This window comes from Nannobrachium achirus (genome assembly GCF_963921795.1).
Source record: "Nannobrachium achirus genome assembly, chromosome: 20".
Classification (NCBI taxonomy): Eukaryota; Metazoa; Chordata; class Actinopteri; order Myctophiformes; family Myctophidae; genus Nannobrachium; species Nannobrachium achirus.
This window is the reverse complement of record NC_137827.1, coordinates 56,466,832-56,492,871: the sequence shown is the minus strand read 5'-3', so window position 1 is coordinate 56,492,871 and position 26,040 is coordinate 56,466,832. Positions and strand designations below refer to the sequence as shown.

General features: G+C 42.1%; 1 protein-coding gene across 1 annotated transcript in view; it reads left to right on the top strand.

The window, feature by feature from the left end:
• Window positions 1–9,261: 9,261 nt before the first annotated feature.
• LOC308306259 (uncharacterized protein) overlaps window positions 9,262–26,040 on the top strand; it is a gene marked incomplete at its 3' end in the record, with an annotated part of 59,664 nt that continues 42,885 nt past the window's right edge. Inside the window, exons 1-5 of the mRNA XM_080751159.1 lie at window positions 9,262–9,579; window positions 12,256–12,387; window positions 12,515–14,620; window positions 23,906–24,199; window positions 25,785–25,990. Coding sequence (XP_080607285.1) covers window positions 14,602–14,620; window positions 23,906–24,199; window positions 25,785–25,990 — 519 coding nt within the window. The 5' untranslated portion in view covers window positions 9,262–9,579; window positions 12,256–12,387; window positions 12,515–14,601. The remainder of the gene's footprint in view (window positions 9,580–12,255; window positions 12,388–12,514; window positions 14,621–23,905; window positions 24,200–25,784; window positions 25,991–26,040) is intronic.

Here is a 26,040-nt window from a genome sequence, read left to right as displayed (position 1 = left end):
CTAACAGTGAGCAACTGTCAATGGGTTTGGTTGTGTTGGGTTGTGTCAGCCAGCTCCAGATTCAGGAGGACATGTGCATAGCACCACACGTGTATCTTATTTGGGGACTGTTGAGCACCTTATATTTATGGCATATGTTACTATTTTACCCTTTGCATAACAGTATGATCTAATATATTTTAAATCAAAAATAGATTGGATTACATTTTTTGCATTACAAATTTGATTACAAATGTTGCATTTAGCAGACACTCTTAATCCAGAGCGACTTACAATAAGTAAAGTGATTCATCAAAGCTAAGCAAGCTAAAACATCAACATCAAATTAGTTTTTATTGAGGGTTCTGTCATCATCCCTGTGTTAGCTGATCTGAGTGAACGGTTGGGGTTGTAGGGGTTGATCAGGCTTTGAAGGTACGGAGGTGCCATACCTTTGGCTGCTTTGAAAGCCAGCATCAGTGTTTTGTATTCACAGGGTCCCCGCAGATCTTGAAAAGATGAAAAGTATTGAATTTCGTTTTTGAAATTCAAGGCCTTAAAATGTCTTTAAAAAGTATGGAATTGTGGAAGTGTGGGTATTACATTTGAATTAATAAACATGTCGCAAACAGACTTGCAAAAGCAGCGCTCATTAACGTCCTTGCGGTTGCCTGATCTGCCAGCCAGCCCTTAATATTAGCTGGTGGTGCTGCTAGCCTAACAGCTTTAGCTACCTCTAAAAATATTACATTCCCGCAAGGTTATTGCATGCTGCATGGACAAATGTTTCTGCATATTGCTAGTATTTACCCCCTTTGATGAAATGGACGTTTTGCAACCGTTACAAGAGACCCTGTGGTCAACTATTCTGGTGAGATACAGCCAGCGTTGCAAGAGATCCAGTGGTCAACTATTCTGGTGAGATACAGCCAGACTTTGAACGCCTCTGCCAAGACGACATGCTGATGCTGGCTGCGTCTCCGTCTACACAAGTGCAGTATCAGGGGAGAAGGAGAGGAAAGCATCAGAGGTTGGAAGAGTGGATAGTATAGAGGACGAGAGAGTGGTGGGGTATAGGGTTTTCAGGTTACGTCGTGGGGTGAGAGGTTTAGGTTTAGGTAGGAGGGCGGAGAGGGAGAGGGAAAAGATTATGAAGTGGTCTGAGTTCTGATTCTAGAGGGATAACAGAAAGGTTAAAGGGAGAGCAATGTCTGGAGAATACAAGGTCCAGTGCATTACCTGCTTTGTGGTAGGGGGAGAAGGGGAAAGTGAGAGGTCAAAGGAGGACAGAAGGGACGTAACGGGAGTCGGGGAAGATACTTCTCTTCAGTCGGTAGGTAGAAGTCACCCAGTAGAAGCAGGGGTGTTCCATCCTCCGGGAATGATCAGAGATTCCAATTCTTCCTGAAGGTTCCCAAGGGTTGTTTGGGGTGGATAGAGTACTTTGATGATGAGAGGGACAGGTTGTGGTTGTTATTGAAATAGAATGATATTCAATTGTGGAGGATTGGACAACTTCTGAATGAATTTGTGTTTTATTGAGTAAATCACATTACTTGGCACCAGCGCTGCATTTGATAACTTCTCCGGGCAAAGGAGGCATACTGGTTCAGGGCTTGGAGCATCCAAATATTATCCCATTATCTTGCGGAGCCCCTGGACTGCCGTCACGGCACCCCAGGGTGCCTGGGCACCCACTTTGAAAACCCTTGGTCTATGGTGCTTGCTGTCTTATGTTCAATTAATCACATCTTTAAAAAATATTACAAATTAGAGGTTAGATTTAGGGGCCCATATCCCTCCATTCATTGGCGGTAGCATCCGGAAATGCGCATTGTGTGCGTGTGTGTGTGTGTGTGTGTGTGTGTGTGTGTGTGTGTGTGTGTGTGTGTGTGTGTGTGTGTGTGTGTGTGTGTGTTGAAATGGTGTAGTCAGATCAGTGGTTCTCAAACTGAGGTTAGATTTAGGGGCCCAGGAGTTTTTGAGGGAGCTCCAGGTCCCCAGTTAAATTATAGTTGGGAACAAAATCCTTATGTAACCAAATGGACGCTAACTGGTCCATTCGGTTCCTTTTGTAGACTCTCAGAGTTAAATTAACATTGATTACGATATAAATTGTGTTCACTGGGGGTCTGTAGCCTAATGCATGTCAAACTGTCCTTGAAATTAAAATGGTTGAGAATCACTGCTAGAGTGGTAAAACATCTCTTATGGGGCTTTCTTTTCAAAGAGGGGTCCACACGCTAATAAGTGTCAATTTGGGGGTCCTAGACATGAAAAAAGGTTAATGTTAACAATGTTAATGTTAACTTAATAATAATTTTACATTAAATTACAACTCCGAATTATACAGTATTCTGTCTTCTCTACCAAGCTTGACAAATAAAATCTGCCACAGTAAAAGCTACTTTAACAAAACATTTCTCAAGTTTTTCACAATCCTATAACTCAAGGAAATCACCACAGAGAAGAAATAAGCTCTCTTATATCAACATATTTAAGGCAATAAAACTAAAAGTTAACCTCATTTTTAATTTATCCAAGATCACAAAACAAACAATATCTCTCCTTTCCTGACCGTATTTGTGCACAGAGATTGTTGTTTTTTGCCTAAATTATGCTTTGTATAATGTTGGGCAGGATAGGTACCTGTCCTTTAAGAGACAATAAGTGTGCAACTAAAGTTTATACCAAATATCCCTACATATTTTTCTTTACACCTGGAACACATTGTATTTCTAATTTCATTTACATCACATAGTAGCTTATTTTGGAAAATAATATTTGTGCATTTAGAATACATTTTTATCATTTCCGTGATTTGTTAGTTATCTCCATATCTCCTCAAAAGCACGGTAAAGGTGTTGTTTCAGTTTCATTACGTTATCCCGAACCAAAGCAAAATATAAGTCAACCGTATCCACCGTATCTGACCCACAGCTATAACACAGAGGAAAAATGTCATGGAATATTGTAACATTAACTCATTTGCTGCCATTTAACAATACCTTTGTACTCTCATATGCCCCTGTCTCCATAGACTTCCATGTAATTCATAGTGCACGGATCATGCACACCCATGCCTAGATAATGCACCACGTGTGTCCACATTGCTCACAGCTTTCAAACAAAACAATCCAAATCCGTTCAGGCATTCATGAGATAGCAGCCATTGTGTTTTCCTAAAATGTAAACAAAGATGGCTGCCATGTTTGAAAGATGGGGTTGCTATGGGGGTTAAAGATGCAATTTCGCGATTGCTATCATGCCTACTACATTTTTTATTTTATTTTTTTCAAAAATGGGAAATTTCCGGGTTCTACGGGCATGGCAGGGCGGATTTTTTCGGGATTTTCGGCCATAGCAGCAAATGAGTTATCAAATGTTTTTTTGTTTTTCTTTAATGTGTCTTTCTCCCTAGACTTCCTGCACCTCCCTGTGTGTAAAGAGGAGGTTGTCCTTGAACAACAGGTGAGGATCCAGGAAGAATCAGACCCTCCACTGAGTAAAGAAGAACAGGAGGAGCTACTTCAAAGACCAGAGGATTCTGATGATGGGTCAATTATGACATTACTAGAAGAGGAAAGTGGAGATGATGATGAGAACAGAGAGACAGAGCCTGTAGCCAGCACCTCAACTGAACACATGAAAACACAGGCTGTTGCCGAGGACTGTGGGACATCACAACCAACTGCTGATGACCAGCTCTCTTCACACTCTGAATCTGACTCTGAAGCCATTGATGAGGATTGGGAGGAAACCACGGAAGGCCATTTAGCTTTAAACACACTGAAATCACAAAAAACACAGAATGTGGAAGGACAAAGATTGTCTCTGAGCAATAAACTGTCCCAGGATCCAAAATCATCAAAACAAACTCACTTGATGAGGAATCACTCAGGGAAGAAGAGCTATACTTGTGAGGTTTGTGGCAAATGCTGTAGTCTGAAGGGTAATCTACAAAAACACATGAGGGTTCATACAGGGGAAAAGCCCTTTACTTGTACGGTTTGTTGCAAAGGCTTTAGTCAAAAAGGCAATCTAAAATTGCACATTAGGCAAATTCACTTGATGAGGAATCACACAGGGAAGAAGAGCTATACTTGTGAGGTTTGTGGAAAGGAATTTGGTCTGAAGTGTAATCTACAACACCACATGAGGGTTCATACAGGGGAAAAGCCCTTTAGTTGTACGGTTTGTTGCAAAGGCTTTAGTCAAATAGGCAATCTACAAGCGCACATGAGGATACATACAGGGGACAAGCCCTTTACGTGTACAGTTTGTGGCAAAAGCTTTAGTCATTCAAGTACTCTAAGAAAACACATGATAATGCATTCAGAGACAACGTCTTACATTTGTGAAGTTTGTGGCAAAGGTTTTAAATTAATCGGATGTCTGAAATCACACATGAAGACGCATACAGGGGAAAAGCCCTTTAGTTGTACGGTCTGTGGAAAAGACTTTAGTCAAAGCAATAATTTAAGACAACACATGGTGACTCATACAGGGAAAAAGCCCTATATTTGTACAATTTGTGGCAATGGTTTTAGTCAAAAGGGTCATATAAAAAGACACATGCTGGTTCATACAGGAGAAAAACCCTTTTCATGTACATTTTGTGCGGAACGATTTGGGCGAAAAGGATATCTACAAAGACATATGAGGAGGAAACATACAGGGGGAAACACTGTTAGTTGCGGTTTGGCAAATGACGTGTTCAAAATGCCCATCGGAAGATGATGAGCATTCATACAGAGAGGTTGTTAGCTGAACAGTATGTAAATAAATAACCTATAGCCTATCCTTACCTCCGGCTCCCCCATTACCTGTATACTGTAAATAGCATGCATTTTTTAAGAAAAATATAATTGTCTCAAAATGAATTAACTATACTATAAAAAACTGGGCAACATTGACCAAATTGTCAAATACTATAAAAAAGAGGCAAACATTTTGAAAATGTCCGAGCTACAAGCTCCAAAGGGATATCCCTATGGAATGATGGTTAAGATATTGGACTTTCACGCGGGAGACCCGGGTTCGAAACCGGGTGGGGAAGTTCGGATCACCTCCGTTACATTGGTGCCGTGACCCGGATTCGGGCTTCCCCATAGGAGGAGGTCAAAGGGGGGTGAGTGTGACGGAGAGAGTCGCAGCCCCATCCTTGAAGCCTCAAAAGTCTAGTATCTCCCCCGGACCAAAGAGATGTCTCTTTGGCCTAGCGGTTCTGAGGCCCTGCAGGACCGACAAAGTATGATCAACTTTATTGTCCACAAGGGAGATTTAGCTTGGGCTTTCACCCCTGTTGCAGCCACACATAAAACATCAATTACAAAAGACATAATAGAAAAACATACAGGGGGGACACAACATTACATAGTGCACAGATAGTTAATCTATTTTCACAATCAATGCTGCTATGGTGTGCTGATTAATTGAATACAGAGGACCACAGAGTTTTCTTTTTGCATTATAGTGTAACTATACCTCTCTGCTTTGTGCGAACTGTTAAAAGATTATCTAATAAATAAAGTATGTCATTTGACATCTCAACTTGCACTGACTCGTTTAGCACTTAAAACCAATGTAAGGTATAAGGTATAAGTCCTTTTACGGTCTTGTTTACATTGGGGGGGGGGGGGGGGGGAATCATTGCAGTTATAAAAATACTACCGGTATATGTACAGGGTAGGGGAAACAAGGGGGTGGGCTAAGGTATGGGGGGGGGTGCTCACTTCTCGCCTGTCTATGGGAGAAGTGATAACTGGTAGTGATAACTACCTCCGCCTCTGGCCTCCTGAAAGGTGATTTTTTAGGGCAGTTTTGAAGGAGGCCAGCAAGCTACATGTTTTAAGGCATGTGGTCCGCGGGGATACTGTAGGGCAGGGTTCCCCAATAGGTGGCCTGCGGGCCATTCGCGGCCCGCGGGGGGCTACTGTCTGGCCCCCAACAACCCCAGTCATAATGGTGGTATAAGAGCAGCAACAACACTAGTATATAGTCGTTGTCAGGTGGAAACCTCGTATCTCCAAATTTGTACGTTCTTTCGCAAAGTAAAGCCCTGCTTCATCATTCAAGGCAGTCTCACAAAAGTAGTGAAAACAGCCGATCTACAAGCACACAACGCCTCGCACCGGCGTTGTGTGCTTGTAGATCGGCTGTTTTCACTAGTTTAAATCATTTTTAAAATGATAAATGCAAAACGAACGGTTTTGGACATACAAGGTTTTCACCCGACAACGACGATATCTGAACTGTCGCTGGAGTAGCGGGAACACCACCGTCGCCCCCTGCAATGTTGTGGCCCTCGGCTTGGTACCCTTGACATGATTCGGCCCTTGGGGAAAACTAATTGGGGAACCCTGCTCCATCCCCCCATCAGTTTGGGAGTCCGTGGCCTGAAAACATTTAAGACCCCTCAAGGAATTCCACACCTGGGTGGCAGTGTTGAAGGAGAATTTACTCATATTTGTCTTAAGTTATGGGGTTGTGTTATCAGGTCGTCGTGTGCTCTTAATCGCTTTTAATCCAAAGGGATTTACAATAAACAGGTATTATAGTGATGTGTATTACCTGCTTATTGTAAATTGCTTTGGATTAAAAGCGTCTGCCTAAATGCCTAAACTGTAAACTGTGCTCTCATTCTGGTGTTGTGGCTGTGGGTGTCGCTAACTTTTTGGAGATGTTTGGTCAGATAAGCGGGTACTGAGGGGATTGAGGGCAGATGACTGCATTGACTATTTTGAAAGTCAATCCTGTTGAGTCATCTTAGGCTAGCAAAATGTGTGAGGCGCGCCACAGACATATGCGTGAACATCTTCTCCTTATCGTCTGAGAATGGCCACTGGGGGCGCCGTACTAATGCATTGTCAATGGAAGTTGGTGTTTTATCGTTGCCGTGTCTCTTGGCCAAAAGACAGGCTGCGGTTGAGCTTGAGACAAAAAACCAAACAACCTTGCATTGACAATGCATTAGTACGGCGCTCCCAGTGGCCATTCTCAGACGATAAGATTCGATGCGTGACGCACATGTGTGAGTCCGGCCTAAGAAAAGGCCCCAGTTGGAGATGTAGTCGAATCATCATGTATTTTGTTTCTGAGCTTTTAATTACATTTTGTAAACATTATTATTATTATTATTATTACCCTTATTATTATCGTGAGAATGCTGAGGAATACCTATTAGGTTGAACCGTGTCCATTGCTCTGTCTGGGTGAGGCAAACATAAATCAATGTTTAAAGGACATTCATTGCTGGTTGTTTTCTCAGTTTAGTGATATTGTTCAGCACATTGCACCTTGAGACTTTAGTTAATTCGGAGTGTTGTGGGTTCTGCTTTGCAGTGCTTTCTCTCATAATCAAAAGTTGTCCTTGTCTGTTGCTTTATCTTTTAAGGAAAATCAAACGCAATTTATTTGTTTTGTTAATCATCAGTATGGAAAGAATGATTGAACTATAGTCTATAGTTTACCCCTCATTCCTTCATATTCTCACTTGTGACTTTAGACTGCAACATTTCCAAACAAAAATCATCATGTATATGTCCATATGGGCATTCCAGATAATGGGCTTAATGTTGATGTCAGGGATCTACATACATGGGCATGAAAGGGACATGGACTGCCACAGACATCTCCGTCCATGACCATTAGAATATTAGTGAATTTATTTTCCCCATTGACTTGAAAGGGGACCACTGCAACCACACTTGCAATTTCCAATTGCATCTAGTTCTATCCACAACTTTCCAACATCCCATCGTGCATTGCGCAGAAGGCGAGCGGCATTTCCGGGTGTGATCTACAAGCTCACAACGGTTGCATCTGCGACACGACGTGAGCTTGTATGTCTGCTGTTAACCGGAAGTGTCCCGCAGATACGGAAACAGGTGGATAGTTTGAGTTCATGTTCATGCCTGCCTTCATATGTGTCGATATGGCAAACCGTGTCAAAGTCACTACAAAGTAAAGAGAGCATTCTATAGATTTAGTACATTTCCGCCTATTGTAGGTATTCAGATGACTTTATCTTCCATTTCAATTCAGATATTGACATTTGGTCTATCCTAGAACGTAAAGGTCAAGTATGCCAGGTTTCAAGCCTCTCAGAGCTTGCATTTTGAATTGATCTGCATGAGTTTGTATGCCTTAACCCCCAGACGGACAGGCTTTATTTTTAGTTTGGGGCGTATAGACGGGTTTCTGGTCCACGTCACACTGATGGGTCGGTACCAAAATTAGCCAATAAATAGAAACCATGCAGCGCTCCCCAAAACAACAGGTTTGGGGATTGGTGGGAATTGATTACATGATACATTCAGCTGTGCATTTAGTCTCAATGTTTGTAAACAAGAAACCGGTCTATTGGCCCTACTGTAATTTTATAGGCATAGGCCTATACCAATTTCACCACTTTTGCAGTAAAATATTTTTATACAATAGCCTAATCCATTTCATGTATGGGAGGCCTCAGGCCTTAGAGATGAGGAAAATGTGTTTTGTTGCCCTACCTCCTATCCAGTAGGGTTATCTAACATTTTGGGGCCATACTTGCAAGTGAGTGGCAAAGAAGTCAAAAGTTGACACGGAATTCTCTCTCTCTCTCTCTCTCTCTCTCTCTCTCTCTCTCTCTCTCTCTCTCTCTCTCTCAAACTCGTTTTTCTGCTATACCACCAAAATGTGGAAAGCCTTACCGAAGGCCATAAAGGAGTGTGGATCACTAGCATCCTTTAAAATTGCCCTGAAAAACCACTTACAGGCAGCAGCCGTTCGCAACTGGTAAAAAAAAATGAACCTAGCCCAACCCTACCCTCCCCTGCCCCTTATTTGTATACTGTTTGTTTAGACTTACTGTTTTCTTTTTTGTTTTTCTTTACATATCTACTGCATAGTAGCCTACTGTGTTCTATTTGTCTGTCATTCAATGTTATATGACATACTTCAATGGTTTCCAGTGGAAATAAGCTTAGTCTTTTCATGGATCTCCTTTTAGTAGACATTGTACCAGTTAACTGTACCGTCATGAAACTGTACCTTTTCCTATGCAAACTTCTAATAAAGTCTTCAATCAATCAATCAATTTCTCAATCTCTCTCTCTCTCTCTCTCTCTCTCTCTCTCTCTCTCTCTAGTTTTGACACTTGACAGTTATACAGCTCCTCCGCTAGGGGGCGGAATGCATTAAGGAACGGTGTCTGTACTTAGGGTCTGAATCCATGTTTTGACCCGGAATTTAAAGCGTGTCGTTTTTGTCCACGGTTGCAACCGCTTGAGGAGCCAACAACAGTCACTGCTTGGTGGAAAAAAAACATGTCTCTTGTTCCAGTGAAAACGTGTACAATAGAGTCTCTACGGCTGTCGATAAATGAACACCTGACGTCGGTGGGAGAGGATATGTCGTGTGTTTTGGAAAAACAGCTAAGTGACGTTTGTAGCGTTCAGATTGATGTCAGAGTGTTTGTGTTGGAGTGTCTCAGTGCGGTGGAACGGTTCGTGTGCGAGCTCTTCCAGAGAGAGATGGAGACACTGGAAACTCTGCTGGGGAAACAAGACAAGCTGCTGGACGCCCTTTTACAGCCACACATCAAACTCCACAGAGCAGGTTGGTTAAGCTGCTTTTCAAACGTGTTTATTGAAATAGCTTTGTCTTGTTGAATACAGGAAAGGTCCACCTAAAACAAACTCGTTTCCCAACGAGTCTATTCGCCTTAACCTAGATGCAGAATAGACCTCTGGGGGTCCCTGGAACAAAATATTTTGCGATAGGGGTCCATCTAGCGGCAAATTGCAACACTAGACTTTTTTTTATAATCGGATGAATCTAGGGTTGCAATACCTCCCATATAGTAGGGGGAATTAACCTCAGAAAATGGCCAAATCGTTACGCGGCGGATAAAAGCACCAAATTTGGTACACATGTCCCTTGGGTCTTCCTAAAACATCCTAGAAGGGGTGCCCAAAAAATCTTAAACAGGAAGTGAGTTATGGACACATTTCAAAATGGCCGCCTAAACTGTTGACTGTTGACTGAAAAGACATCAAAAGAATCTCCAAAAAGCATAAGATTTGGCACACATGTCCCTTGGGTCATCCTAAAACATCCTAGAAGGGATGCCCCAAAAAATCATAAACAGGAAGTGAGTTATGGACAAAAGTCAAAATGGCCGCTTAAACTGTTGACTGACTCAAAATACACCAAAAGAAACTCCAAAAAGCATACAATTTGGCACACATGTCCCTTGGGTCATCCTAGAACATCCTAGAAGGGGTGCCCAAAAATACTTAAACAGGAAGTGAGTTATGGACAAAAGTCAAAATGGCCACCTAAACTGTTGACCGTTGACTCAAAAGACACAAAAATTATCTCCAAAAAGCATAATATTTGGCACACTCCCTTGGGTCATCCTAAGACATCCTAGAAGAGGTGCCCAAAGAAATCTTAAACAGGAAGTGAATTAATGACAATATTGAAAATGGTCACCTACAGTGTTGGCTATTGACTCAATAACCTATGGAATCTCATAAAGGCATACGCTTTGGCACATGTGTCCCCTGGGTCATCCTAAGACATCCTAGAAGGGGTGCCCAAATAAATCTGAAACAGGAACTTACTGACAAAATTGAAAATGGCCGCCTACAGTATTGGCGATTGACTCAAAAGACAACTAAAGAATCTCATAAAAGCATACAAAAGCATCCTAAAACATTCTAGAATGGGTGCCCAAAATAATCTGAAACAGCTAAACAAAATGGAAAATGACCACCTAAAGCAGTTGACCCAAAAGAACACAAAGTTGGTTCGTTCCTTTCCCTATGTAAAGCGACTTTGGGTACTTAGAAAATAGCTATACATTTGAGCTATCATTATCATCATTATTATAAAGGGACTTCATAAAAGCCTTTAAGTTGGTACATATTGAGTACTGCTTGTTATCCCAGAAGGGGTTATTTATAGTATGGTTAATGCTTTTGAAGTGCTTAGCCAAGAATCAAACAGTGTTACAGTGCTTGAAATATACACCTGTGTTCTGTATGACAAGACAACGGACATTAGGCAGTTTAAGCAGCCCGTTTCTACAACCGCAACGTGAGGCGGGACTACGGCTGCTATGACGTAATCGCCGTAGCAGTCAAAATCTTTAAGCGAACAGCCATCGGCGACGGGGTCCCACCTCTTTTACTGAACTCTTTGGTTCCCATGGTGATACATACAGGCAGCAGACGTTCCAGCCACTACGTGGGAAGGGAGCTTCTGGCGTTGTAGAGACGGCCACGACGGCGGCAGGTTTATCTATCGAGCGATGATCATTTCTGGTTACCGTTTTCATCTGCCGTAGCCGTCAAAAGCTTAAAGTCGCTATTATGAAACTGGGAGGACCTGTTTGCTCATAATTGTCTCTCAATGGAAACCATTCCTCCCACACAGGCTGCACTGCTACAACATTCAAATCGAGCAGTAGCCCCTCCGTTCGAGAAAGTGTAGATGCTGGGATGCTGGGTTACCTTGCACAGCATTATGTCAATGTGCTGGTCATTATGAAATGGCACACATGAATAGTTACTAAACACTAATCACAAAAAAACAGTAATGATCTAGAAGAAAAGATAGAGTGAAGATAGACAAAATAAAAGATGTAGAGTGCAAAATAGAAATGCAGAGAGTAAAATAAGAATATGCTGAAGATAAGATGCATGGTCTTACCTCTTCCACTGAGAAGGACTTCATTTTTTCCCCCATTTGTATTGGGTCCTTAGTTAATGCTGGCTTCATAACTGAAGTCCTCGAACCCGTGATGGCTTCTCCCTGGCCTATAGTCAAACAGACCATCACTTGCAAACTCAGCCACAAAGGTGGCCACATCCTCCACCACACAACGTGACAGGGTTGATCTCCTAGGGTTGGTAGTAGTGCCCTACAATTTACAATTTAGGCATTAATCCAGAGCGATTTACATTAAGCAGATAATACATCGTCAATACAGTAGGCAAGGTAATACCTATTTGGGAGGAAGTCATAATGCGCTCCATCTCTTTGCCAAAAGGCCCAGACATTTGTGCACATCGGTTGATGTGTTTGGCCGTGTATTGGCCCTTGGACCTTCGGAGCATGTCTTTAAGAAAGAAATAATATATATATATATATATATATATATATATATATATATATATATATATATATATATATATATATATATATTATTTTTTTCACATTGTAATATTTCAGTATTACTTATATGAATAAAACATGTTCACCATACCTTTGAATTCCCTGTTCAAGAATTCATTGACCAGGTCCAGAGGAATATTTCCCCCTGGCTGGCCCCTTAGCTTGGCCACTCGGTTCCAGATCAAGTTGCTCCTTTGAGCCTCAGGAAGATGGCCTGCTACCCCTGTCAAGTTGGATGTATGGGTAAGTTTTTTGACTAGAACAAAGAGTAGCCTATATAAATGGTCATTTCTGTTATGTTTTTTAACAGCACTAACCAGTCAGCATCCTGTGTCCAATTTCAAAGTACTTTTTGTGGTCATTGTTCCAGAAAGGGACCAAATCCATCCTCCAGCAGTTGATGATGGCCGGTCCATCTCCCTCCCTGACACAGTCGCGCCGGGTCATATGGGACAGCCCCTCCCACATCAAGGCCTTGGTGTATTCAAGGAGGTGGTCTGCTCCTGCCACAGGTTCAGAAGCACACACCTCCGAACAGTACCACTTGTCTACAAAGCAAAGACATAAGCTAAGTGTATAGTTTTGATATAGTATATGTAGGTTAATAAAATCTTTCTGCCATTAAAGCATAATGCAAATGCCATGTTTACCTTTTGTGAGAGGGCATTGCTGTTGAAGCAGGCACTCGATGTGGTACCACTCGTACCTGAGGCAGCTCTCCCCCTTGGCACACTGTACCATTTTGCCACCTCTGCGTTGATGGCAGATACAATAAATGTAGCTGCCATCTTTAGCACAGGTGGTGCTGCAGTAGCCTGACACTTCAGTCCGCACATCACCCCCCCCTGTTGGTGGGTGGTTTGTAGTGTGGACTGAAGCTGCACATATTTTAATCTATTTCAAACGCGCCTGAAGAGCGGGCGCATTGAATGGGCCAATCAGGGTTGTATGCTTGGGGCACGTGAACTCTATGCTCCGGTCCCAGCCCCCTCCAAACAGAGCTCTTGAGCTCACGTGAGACTCGCTCGTGGACTCTGATTGGTGTCCTCTGCCCACGTGAGAGTCTAGTGGACTCTGATTGGTCCGTGAAAACTGTCATGGCGGAGTCAGACTCGACTCGTATTATTAATAAACTATGAAATAGTGCCGTTTCCTCACGTTTTAATACCATTTTGCACTAACGTAAACATGCAGACATATAATATGTTATGAGAAATAACGTATTTTTGCAATGTCACGCCACGTCGCGTGTGTGTGTGTGTATGTGTGTGTGTGTGTGTGTGACGTCAATAGGCTTTAGCCCGCCCACGCCGAAATAGAATCTGCCCTGGTAATCTCAGACTCTCCCGGAGTGAAACGTAGTGAACGTAGTGTGAGATGTCTGGCACTCGCAGTCAGGCAAGTGCTGCAGTACCAGTCTCCTTTGGGGACACTGGTCCGTCCCACACATTGGAGGTGAAACCAGGACCCTCTGCACTTACAACTGCAGCATTGCACCATGGGACCTCCTTTATCTAGTGTGATGGATGACAGAACACATCATCTTTGTTTACCATGTTGTTGTTATTTAGAGAGTAATTTCGCTAAATTATGCCAATTCAATATGACACTATTTATACCTTGAAAGCAGCAGTAGGGGAAATTAGACAGGGAAGCAGCCTTCTTGATGTCATCAAAATTGGTTGGCATCCAGCAGAAGTCCACAATGGCCATTGCGAGTCTTTGGACACGATAATCGGTCCTCCACATCCTCCAGGCCACCTGCCATTTTCTTGGCCAACAGAGTGATGTAGCCTCTGGTTGCGAACGTCATAGCACCAAAATATAAGAAATATATGCATGTTATGAGTTAGAAAATAATATTACTGAAAAAGAACACACACTGTGTGTATTAACATTATATACTGTATGCCTGCCAAAAAAAATAATATTTAGGTACCTCAATCATGTCCCAGGAGTGCTGAATATTGTCCTTGACCTCCTTCTTAAGGCCTTTGTGGCAGAAGAATGCCTTGAGGTGGGAAAGGGTACCCCGGGCAGCCACGCTACTGCCTTTAAAAAGGAGCTCCTCCATGGCATGAAGACAATGTGTCATTTGAATAAATACTTATTGCCTACAGTAGAAACCACAAAGCATCAAATAGATAATATCATTTCATAAAGGTGGAAAATGTCTAGAGGTATAAACATGGAGCTCTGGATACAGTATATTCTCTAGAAACGAGTTATTAGAAATATATTTTAAGAACATTTTAATATTTTGATCTAACCTGCATAAGATGGATTTCTTTGTGGAATTCCTGTGGCGACTCCACTAATCCTTCCATCCTTTCCAGTGCCCCCCTTGCATTGGCCCTCCTGCACTGGAACATCCGTTCAATACTCAGCCCATCCCCGCCACAGAGAACCGGGACCGGCTTCCCGTTAATGGATGGCACAAACGTGGAAAGATGATCCATGATGCGGATGACCCCAGGTGTGCTTATTGGGTTGGCCAAGACAACTCCAAGATTAACCTGTGAAATCACACTACTTGGTAGGAGCAGGACAGCTGATTTACACTAAATACAAACAAAATTCAACAACAAAAATATTCACTAAAGAAAACATACATTATATGGCTTTAAGCTATTGTAGTTTTCATGCTCAAGTTAAATAACATTACATGTTCAGGGTTTCCTGCAGGAAAAAGTCTTGACCAGGGGGGGATCTCGCGCCGAATTTTTTTGATAATTAATTAATTAATTCCAGTAATTAATTCACTTAATTTTTAATATTAATTCTTATTTTTGCCCTCAAAATAATAAGAGAACATTTATCATTTTTGGCCTAAAGAAGTAAAGAGAAGTGTCTTAATTATTTTCAAGGTATTTGTACTTTACTTGTCTATTTCCAGTTTTCAGTATTTTGATTCCTTCTACTCCACCACAATTTCGGATCCAAATATTGTACCTTTACTCCACTACAAAAACATACATTTTATTTGCATAGACCTGATTGCTTGTTTCTCTCACAAACAAAACATGGCAACGCTGAGCAAAGTTAGACGGTCGGAGTTGGAGATGTGTTTATCTTAACACACAAACACTTGCAAGCAGGCTGGACACACATGCAGCTCAGTAACGTGTGGATATGTGTCGCTGTTGGGAGGAAACGTCGGAAAAGCAGTGTTGATCACCAGCCCAGGAGTTTGTTCTGACTCTTTGAAAACAAAGACACACACGCGCCTCTCTACCTAGCGCTACTCCTGTGCCTGTTTTGGGGGATTGAGAAAACTCACAGCTAAAGACTAGTTTCTCCATAACAGTCACTTCATGTTCGCACAATGAGGCATGTCGCTTTACGGGTTGCATTGCGCGATTTTGAATTAGTTGCAGGCAGTTGAGCGCTCATCGCGTCCGGATGCACGTCTTTTTTTTGCATAATGTGAGCCTGTAGATTAGCGGTTTTCATCAAGCTCACACGCCAGCAAGCCTGCACTGCACAACGTTCGTACGGGAGGGACTGGGGGGGAGAGAGAGAGAGAGCGAGAGAGAGAAACGGAACACTATTGCCCCGTTCAAGTAGGCTAAAGAAACATATCCAATGTTAATGCAGGCAGCATGTAGGATCCGCATTTGCAAACTGTTGACTCGCTGGGAGGTGAAGATGATGAAAACTTTTTGTTGTGGTTCTCATCTGGCATCGCGTCCCATCGGACACATAGCGGCACTGTTAGCATGTCGGCTAATAATATAGCTCTCCCTCTCTCTGCAAATGTGTGTGTGTGTGTGTGTGTGTGTCTAATGACGACGACGTGAAGTCTCTTTGCAAAAAAGGGGTATGGTGTATGCTCTGCACGCTGCAGCCATACAGCACAGCACAAAAGAATAAAAAATAACAACTATGTAACACAAATCTATCTGGTGTTAATGTGCGCTGATAGACAGCGCAGCGAGGCAGGATGCATGCACATTCTTGAACACATTCCAGAGCCGTGTCGCCTGCCTGTACGCTTTTAGGAGAAATTTTGCATCATTTTCCCTGGACGTCTGGCCGGGCGGGGGCGATATCAGACCGGGCGGGGCGCCCGGCCTATATAACGGTGGCGGAAACCCTGATGTTTTATTTAATAACACAAGAATGTACACATAATGAAAACAACTTTGCCTACAACAGTGCTCTTCTGTCGTAGGGCTTGACTGTGCTGGTGGGGGACGTGTTGGACCACTTTGTCCTGGATGTCGGCCAGGTCCAAGTGGTCACACAATATCCTTTCCACAATCACCACCATTCTTTCTTTGAAAGATGAGTATGTCTGCAGAAATAAATGTTTATAATAATAATGCATAATGTATCTGAGTAATCTTTCATTTTTTAATAATAGATTGTGAAGGAGAGGTAGTATATGTACCTCTGCACTGGGCAATACTTCCCATGGTGAGGCATCCTGGGCTATTTGGCCAGGGCCATCCTGACTGCGAAAGTCCAACTTGTTTTTGTGGGCAAAACACAATGCCCAGAGGAGAAATGTATTCCCATGGCTCTGGTTATAATGTTTTGCGTGGACACTCATCTGTATGGAACAATTACAACTTGCATAATGAGCCACATGTATTAAAATAACTCTCTTTGCAATATCATAATAATGGGGTGTTGTGGTTGAAAATCTATGCATCAGGCATGTTTTTGTTGTTTTCCAATTACCTGAACGTTGTCCCACGTTAGTGAATAGGACAAGTTAGGATCTTGGATGAACTCCAATTTCCTCCTTGTCCTATCTCTTGGGATAGGGGTGTTCTACACAAAGAAAAGTTATTGTTTTGCAGTTTTTCACAGACTAAACACAGACTATAGGCTAAACAAAGTTACTATTTCAATACTACAGTGAAAATATAAAAATGACTTCTAAATATGTCATCAGAGCAAACTTAAACATCACATGCATGGTTGTGCAAAATACATTTGCATATACAGTATTTAAAAAAAAGAAATATGCAAATACCTCCATGGCAAGTTTCCACTTTTGGATCTGGTGATCAGGGCCACTGGTCAGTCTGTCCACGTGGGCAGATATGGTCTTCTTAGCCTGGCAGATTCCCAGGGCACACAACGAGGAGATGACCTTCTGGGCACAGCCGTACCTCCACAGCTCCAGCCCCACACAGGCCTGAACAAAATTCAGCGTGCGGAGCTTGGCTGTGTACAGGATGGTGGACAGCACCACGCCGATGCGTTTAGCCAGGAAGCTTTTGGCCTCCTCCTCTGTCTGCACCCTTCAATTACACATATTTATGTGTAATTTTTGTAGTTTGTGATTGATGTTCACAAACTACAATAAACATCCCAGGGGTAATTCATCAACTCTACACATTTGTATGAAAAGTAATTTGTGACATGGACCTAAATCTAACAAGGAAGCCATGTTCAATTTGGACATAAACAAATGAAATTAGAAAATAATTAATGAATAATGAAACATTAGTTCATCTAGACCTACTCAATAGATTCGACCTGTGTTAAAATTAGGGGTGCCACGGTTCGTGTAGTCCACGGTTCGGTTCGTACCTCGGTTTTGGGGTCACGGTTTCGGTACGGTTCGGTACGTGTTTTCCATTAAAAAAAAAAAAAGTTTGACTTTCCAAAAATCTCTTTTTATTTTGCTTCTAAGCAAATTGAATTATGACAGTGACTCTTAGCCTTAAAGCAATACTGTGTAAGTTGCTCAACTAGCGGTCAGTAGCGTCCGCGTCTTTCGGCCGTTTTTCGCCGCGGACCGGGCCTCACACCCCCGCGTCACCCCCGCCTCGCCGAGATCTATCTTTAGAGGGGTCCCTGGTTCCTGTGCGTTCAGGCATTCCGGAGAAACGGAGTGTTTCACCCGAGTATAGATGGAGACACACGGGCGCCTACAAATATGGCCGCCCTATTGTGATAGCTAGCGACCCCACTTCAAGATGCGCTGTGATTGGCCGGCAGTGTATAACCCTCGCTGTGATTGGCCGGTAGTGTATGATGACGTAATTTTTGCGCGAAAACCGGACCCCGGTCAGGATCATAGGAAACATATAAAGAGAAGGCTTCAGAAGCTGAAAATAACGGAGTGGGTGTTCTAAAACTTTAGCGATTTAAGAGTTAGGACAATTTTAAGATTTGTTTTATAAAAAAAGTTACATGGTACAACTTTAACGTGGGTTAAAAAAATAACAATATAAAATAAAAATCAAAAGGGGGGAAAAAGATTTTCTTTTCTATTATCATTATCATCAATATTGTCCATCGTCTTCAGTTACAAGGTGCTTTATTTATGAACAAATTGTTTTGCACACAAGAGATACTATAGTAGGCTTCAAATAGCCTCTGAGCAAATAGCCTCTGTAAGTTTTCAGTCATTACTACAACCAAAATAGACTGGTGTGAGACTGTGAGTGTGTTCAGTGTTGCCAAATTTTGCGAGAGGAATAAGCAACCAGGTCTATGAAAACAAGGCTTAAATAAGTGAATATAGGCCACGTGAGGTCTTTAAACCTATATACGTTGGCTATTTGAAAGTGGCCGAGCCTATCTACAAGCTCACCACCGCACCCACCATTATTTAGCATACAAGCAACTTTACATTAAAACAAGCTCAATGTGGCTTATAATAATCAGACATGGCAACACACCATGCGTTGTTCTTCCACTATAGAGCATCGCAGTGCGGTGTCGGAAGTAAACAACCCATTCATTTTCACCATAGCGTTTTTCATTATCAGCCACAAAGTCGTAGCAATTCAATGTACACTTACCACTAGGCTGGTGGTTGTAAAATGGTTCTATATGCTCCTGTAGAACCCCCGAGTATGTATGCAATCACTCTAGTTTTAGTAAAAACACGTTTTAATCAAGATCGCACGGAGAAGAACTGCATTTCCCATACTGCTAAACATGTACATCCGGTGAAATCGACGTCTGTGATTGGTCTAGCTTCTTCTTCTTTCATGTATCTTGCGGTTACCGCGGAAGTAGCTACTGCCCCCTGTCTTCCCGGCGGATTATTGCACGTCAGCAGAACAGCGTGAGCGATCGTCTTTCTTTTACAAATATGATCCACTATGTTAAGGATGACGATAAGAGCGTTCACAGAGATGACAATCACTACATTTCAGGCCGTATGCTGGCCTGGATAACTAAACTGAGCGTGATTTAAGGGCTTTATTTCAGGAAACAACAACAACATTCGCTATGCATTCTGGGAGTGTAGTTTCCGCAATTTTAAAAATAATGATGTACACAGTCTTGTACCCTGCCCTTTTTTTCAGCTTTCTAATTAATCTTTGCATTCAAAAAAATGTGAATATTGACACGATCCCTCTCCAGCCGAGGTGGCTTTGTCCAAGGCTTAAAAACGTTTAAATAAATACTTTATGAAATGTCTATGGAAGAAATGAATGCGGAAAACGCTTCCGACACCAGAGTGAGGACGGGGTGGGGCTTCAACTGCGATGCTCTATGCAGTCAGTCACTGACACTAGCGGGTGTCTGACTGACACTCTTGCTGGGGGCTACGCTACGTTTGGCTTTGTTGCTTGCTAACGGTGCCTTTTATGGCTAGTCTAAAAACAGTCTGTAATGATATATGGGACTAACAACAACAAGCAGACTTCTCCTGGACTTGTTCTCCACGTTACAACAACTACAATGCGTGCGCTCCGCACTGCACAGCTTAGCGATTAGCAAGGCTTCGTTTTGTTTTTCCATCTCTGTGAGGACTCAACTGCTCTGCTGCGAGTGTGAATGTCGGCTCTTGTTACAGAGTAGGTGGGGGTGAGGGCTACGGTGATTTGACATGCCTGTTTACTCGCGGAGCGGGGTTTTGTGGAGATTGTCTTGTGCACGATGCACAGTGTCTGTCCAGCTGTAAGAAATTAATTAATTGCAAAACCGAAAATCTGCGGTTCATAAAGGCGTATTGAACCGTGCAGGGCGTACCGTACGGTTCGGTTTTATACCGTGAACCGTTGCACCCCTAGTTAAAATGTTACCTTTTAAATTGTCTGGTGCCCAAAACCCTGTGTGTGGCGATGGTTTTAGCAGAAGGGAACATTGCCTTCAGGCATTGCACCGTGACAGGGGCACGGTCTTCTCCCCAGGCTAATGTCCCTTCCCAGGTGAACTCGGAGATGTTATCCATTGTAACTTTTTGACCCAATGGACTGATCTTGTCCGTCAACAATGGCTTTCTCTGGCAATGTTGTAGATGGGTCACATTGAAATTGTGAGTGAGGAGAAAAGTAATGTAAACATGTATGTAAGAACAGAAATAACCATTTTCAGCATTCATTATGATTTCATTAATAACAAATCTATGATCAATATTATCATCATAAACAAACATTTATCCTTTCCGATAAGCAGCTGAACTGCACACTGTTTAGTGCTTAATTTCCTGATACTTGGATAATACCTGACCTTACAGTAAGAGCATCATTAGAAGATTTGGAATGGAGCTGGTTTGGAATGTATAAATCCTGTGATATAGGTTTATTTAGAACATCCACATTTGGCAAGGTTAAATAAATGCACCATTATAAGATACATTAAATTGTACAGTTTTAACACTCCATTCTGGTAGTAATCTGCAGTGGTTGGAAGTGTGCCTCCTCTTTAATTAATTGCACTTTGTCAGATGTTCCCCACTCAAATAGAAGGCTTTAAAGGCCCATTCCCACTGGGCCAGATAACGGATAAAGAAATCTCTTTCTCCAGATATTTTTCCATTCAAGTGGTTGGTAGATACAGATAACAAAATATATATCTGACAGATAGGTCTATATTTTTTGCATATGTATCTACCATCCACTAGAATGAAAAAATATCTGGAGAAAGAGATTTTTTTTTTATATTATCTGGCCCGGTAGGAAAGAGCCTTTAGATACACGCGATGGCTTGACTACTAATGGGTTGATGGCCGAGTGGTAAAACATGCGTCATGGTAAAACTCGGGTCGGGGTTCGAATCCCGCTTTATGCATAACGTCTTATGACTGCTCATTGCTTTACTTGTATTATTCGCCTATGCGATTTAAATGTGTTAATTGCTAGCTTATGTAATGCAATGTTATTAAAAGCGAAGCTAAAAGGGATCAATCTAGCAAAATGTTTTTTAATTCAATTCAATGCACTGGAGCTTTATTGGCATGAGGAAACATTTGGAGTTTACATTGCCAAAATATGATAAAAAAATGTTGAACATGGGGAACATATCCAGCTGGAGACACCATTGTGTAAACACGTCAACAGCTATGTCACATTGTGTTATTATATCCAGGGTACAAATCATTTTCTTCCCTTTTCTCCATACAATTTAAATGGTAGCCTATCAAAAGCTTATCATTTAAAATGTGTTTTAGCTATTTGTATGTGCAGTAGGCCTACATGTCAATGGTTTGTATAGTCCTTAGGTGGTTTCCAACAGATAGGCCTATATACTTCTAATGTCTATTGCAGTTCTATAACAACGCATTTCTTATTCTTTATTTTATTTTTAATTTTTTGCATATTTCACATGAGAACACATACATAAATAACAACCCATTTATAATGACCAAAGATACAATACCTCATTCATGATTGTCTCACACACCGCCTTGACCATCGCCTTCTTCACTGCAATGTTCTTAAGGAGTTTCCTAAAAGCTTTCAGGTATAGTTTTTTCTGCAAAAGTTCGATTCCTTCTGCGAGGTTTCCAGCTCGGGAAATAAAAGCTTTTTTTCCCTGCTGGGCTCTTGAATGAGGTGGGCAAAGGTCTCTTAACTCCCCGTCTTTGCCTAATTTCAATTTTTCTTAAGAGCAAGGCATTTGTCACAAACAAAGTCATCTGAAGACGCACCAGGAAACATCTGTTGGCCAGATGTGGGCCCACTGCCAAACACACCGACCCTGCGTCGTTTCAAGCCTTTTTTAGCCTTGGCAAAGGCTAACCCACAACTCCAACACGTTTGTGACATTGTTTTTTTTTAATCAAAATGAAATAAATGGACCCTCCAAAAAATGGTGAAAAAAGAAAGGAGCAATCAACAAAACAAAATCAATTAGTCTGACTCTGAGACTGGAGGTCCAAAACGTACAAATATTGGAATAAGGCTTCAGTCCAACCACACCACTCACAATGTCATGATCGAGGTCATGATAGCCAGGAAAGGGAAGCTCGGTGGGTGCGTGACGTCATTTATAGTGTGCCGTTTTCGCACCCACGCAGCTGTGATTAATTGCTTTTGGTCTCATGGTTAAATTGAATACGTCTCATGGTTACTACATCACCGTTATGTTATTTCGCCGACCGTAGGTGGCGATACTGCGTGCAACTCTATGGTGCACACGCACGTAAGACCCAAAGAAGAAGACGCACACCGGCGTACAAAACGAGCGCACTCCCACACGGCTTGTTTCTCATTCCGTTTCACATGTCGGCAGCGGTGAGCGCACATGGACGTTGCAGCGTCGTCCAACACAGCCGAGAAGAAGTACACATAGACAAAAAACATGGCCGCTCGGATTTTATTGACAGAAAATAAATCATAACAATTCTACGGTGGATTTTTCAGAAACAAACACTTTGCAGTTAGCAAGAGTAAATTCCAAGCTTTCCATAGAGCCACAGTTTGAGTTTGAAGTCGTTTAATACAATCAGATAGCAAAAAACTGTTTTCATGCATTGGATCCCTATGGGAGGTATTGCAACCCTAGATTCATCCGATTATAAAAAAATCTAGTGTTGCAATTTGCGGCTAGGGTCCATCTAGCTCTGGTCCATCGTGTCTCCTCCCGGAGACGCTCTGACAGACCCGTCGGGAAATGGCTGGACTCGAGATTGTCGGCCCCTCCGAGCGCTCAACATCAGTCAAAATAAACAAAACTGTTTCACTACTCACCAAACCAAAGGTAGTTTTGCGTTGTTGAAAGTCTATTCTCCATGACAAAAATAATGTATTTTACAGAGTAGGTGGGGTGCTGAGAGGTTTACTACCGCGGAGAATAGACTTTCAACAACGCAAAACTACCTTTGGTTTGGTGAGTAGTGAAGTAGTTTAGTTTATTTTGACTGATGTTGAGCGCTCGGAGGGGCCGACAATCTCGAGTCTAGCCATTTCCCGACGGGTCTGTCAGAGCGTCTCCGGGAGGAGACGCGATGGACCAGAGCTAGGGTCCATCCATGGAACAAAATATTTTGAGATGGGGGTCTGCGGCCAAAAACACACTTTGGGGGTCCTTAACCACTGATAGGCACATTCTACATGTCTTCTACATCATAACAGTTTAAAAAAGAAAAAAAAAAAAACATATGTTGCTATCATTGTTTCTCAAACTTTGTCATGTCAATGAATGATATGTATTTGGCCACGGACCCCCATCGCAAAGTATTTTTGTTCCAGGGACCCCCAGAAGCAAATATTTGATTTTGGTCTATTCTGCATTAAGGCCACAGACCCGTTGTGAAACGCGCGGTCGTGCAAATGAGGTCGACCTTTCCTGCTACCTACCTACCTAGCAGGAGATTTGTCCAATGGCGCCACCCCGGGTGCGAATCAAAAATAAAGCGAATAAGGGGCTGTTTAGCGTTTCGATATTTAAATGTTCAACTTTCTGTGTATTTATCGCATACTGCATCTTTATACATCTCTATTATAATGGATTAAAAATGTGACACCATGTCATGGTGCTCTGCTATTTGTTTGAGTTGATTACTAGTAGTATGGTTAATAATAGCATCGCTCTCTCTCTCTCTCTCTCTCTCTCTCAGATGTCTCCAGTATGACGGTACAGCACATGGTGGTTGAACCTCAGAAGCGTGGCCGTGGCCGTCCCAGAAAGTACCCTGTCTGTCTGCCCTCCCCTGCGCTGCAGTGTGTGGAGATCCAACCTAAGAAGCGTAAACCTGGCCGTTCCAGAAAGCATCAATGTGGCGGTCCTGTCCCCTCCCCTCTGCCAGAGGAGGAGAGAGAAGGAAGAGACGAAGAAAGAGAAGATGAGATGGCAGGAGAGGATGAAGAGAGGACAGGAATACACTATGATGGCGATCCAACATGGCATCCAGGTGACTATGGAACACTTTACTTTAGAATTTGAGCGACTTTGTATTCATCCATATTTCTTTTTTGCGAAATTGCATATTTTACCCCCATACCAACCCCATCTTTCAAACATGGCAGCCATGTTTGTTTACATTTGAAGACAACATAATGGCTGCTATATCACGAATGCATGGATGCAATGAATTTCCAAGCAGATATTTTTGTTTGAACAGCGGGCACACACATGGTGCATGGTGGTTCAGGGTGTTCATAAAAGCCTGATTAGACGATAAATTTACCAAAGGTTTTTTGAAAGTGAAATATCCCTTTAAGTCCATTGGGTGTCATTGTGTTGAGTGTGTATATCCACTACATTTCTCTCTGGGCCAGTCTCTTTAGAATATCACCCCCTCTGGTGGGCATCACGATTTTCTCAATCCCAGTGAATCTTAATGAGGAGGGTGAACCATGATTTGCTTCAGCATAGTGTTTTGCAATTGCATAATCCATATTTCCTGTACGGATTGCAGTTTTGTGCTCTGATATTCTTTGTTTGAGGGGTCGTTTAGTTTGTCCTACGTACGCTAGATCACAGGGACATAGCAACATGTAAATCACATGTTGATTTGCAGTTGATAAATTCACTTTCTTCCAGTGTGGGGATGATTAAATGAGAATCACTGCTAGAGTGGTATATAAAACATCTCTTATGGGGGTCCCTGGCTTTCTTTTCAAAAGGGGGTCCACACGCTAATAAGTGTCAATTTGGGGGTCCTTGACATGGAAAAAGGTTAATGTTGACAATGTTAATGTTCATTTAATAATGATGTTACATTAAATTAAGACTCTGCCACAGTAAAAGCTACTTTAACAAAACATTTCTCAAGTTTTTCTTAATCATCAAACTCCCTTTTCTTTGATGATGGCTAGCCAGATTGCTGACAAATAAGCTCTCTTATATCAACATATTTAAAGGACAACTTTTCATATTTTAGATTGTCATTAAGATGAAAGAGAAGATGAGTGTTCAAATGTTTTCATTTACTTCTATCTATCATTTTAGTGATTTTGATTTGCATGCACATGGTTAAATATGTATTTTTAGACACAATAAGCTCATTCCCAAGATGCACCGCAATCTTTGACTTATGGGGGCTGGTGTAAATAGTAACAAATTGGCGTCTCGTTGTGTCTAAAAATACATATTTAGCCAATTGTACACATGCCCCCACCCACTGAAATCAAACTACTAAAATCGCTAAAACAATAGAAAGCAGTAAATGAAAACATTTTAACACTCATCTTAACTGTTCTCCAATTTCAATCTAAAATATGAACCCTTGTTGTACTCCATGCTCATACGAACACTCGTACACAGGGACCTACACACAAAGCCAGACATAGGAGCGGTTAGCACCGCTCAAAGGTGCCACAGTAAGGTTGTTGTTTCAGTTTCATTACATTATCCCACCCCGAAGCACAAGCAAAACATAAGTCAACCATATCTGACTCACAGCTATAACACAGAGGAAAAGTGTCCATGGAACATTTTAAAGATCTAACATCAAATGTGTTTTTGTTTTTTCTTTAATGTGTCTTTCTCCCTAGACTTCCTGCACCTCCCTGTGTGTAAAGAGGAGGTTGTCCTTGAACAACAGGTGAGGATCCAGGAAGAATCAGACCCTCCACTGAGTAAAGAAGAACAGGAGGAGCTACTTCAAAGACCAGAGGATTCTGATGATGGGTCAATTATGACATTACTAGAAGAGGAACGTGAAGATGATGATGATGATGAGAACAGAGAGACAGAGCCCGTAGCCAGCACCTCAACTGAACACATGAAAACACAACCGACTGCTGATGA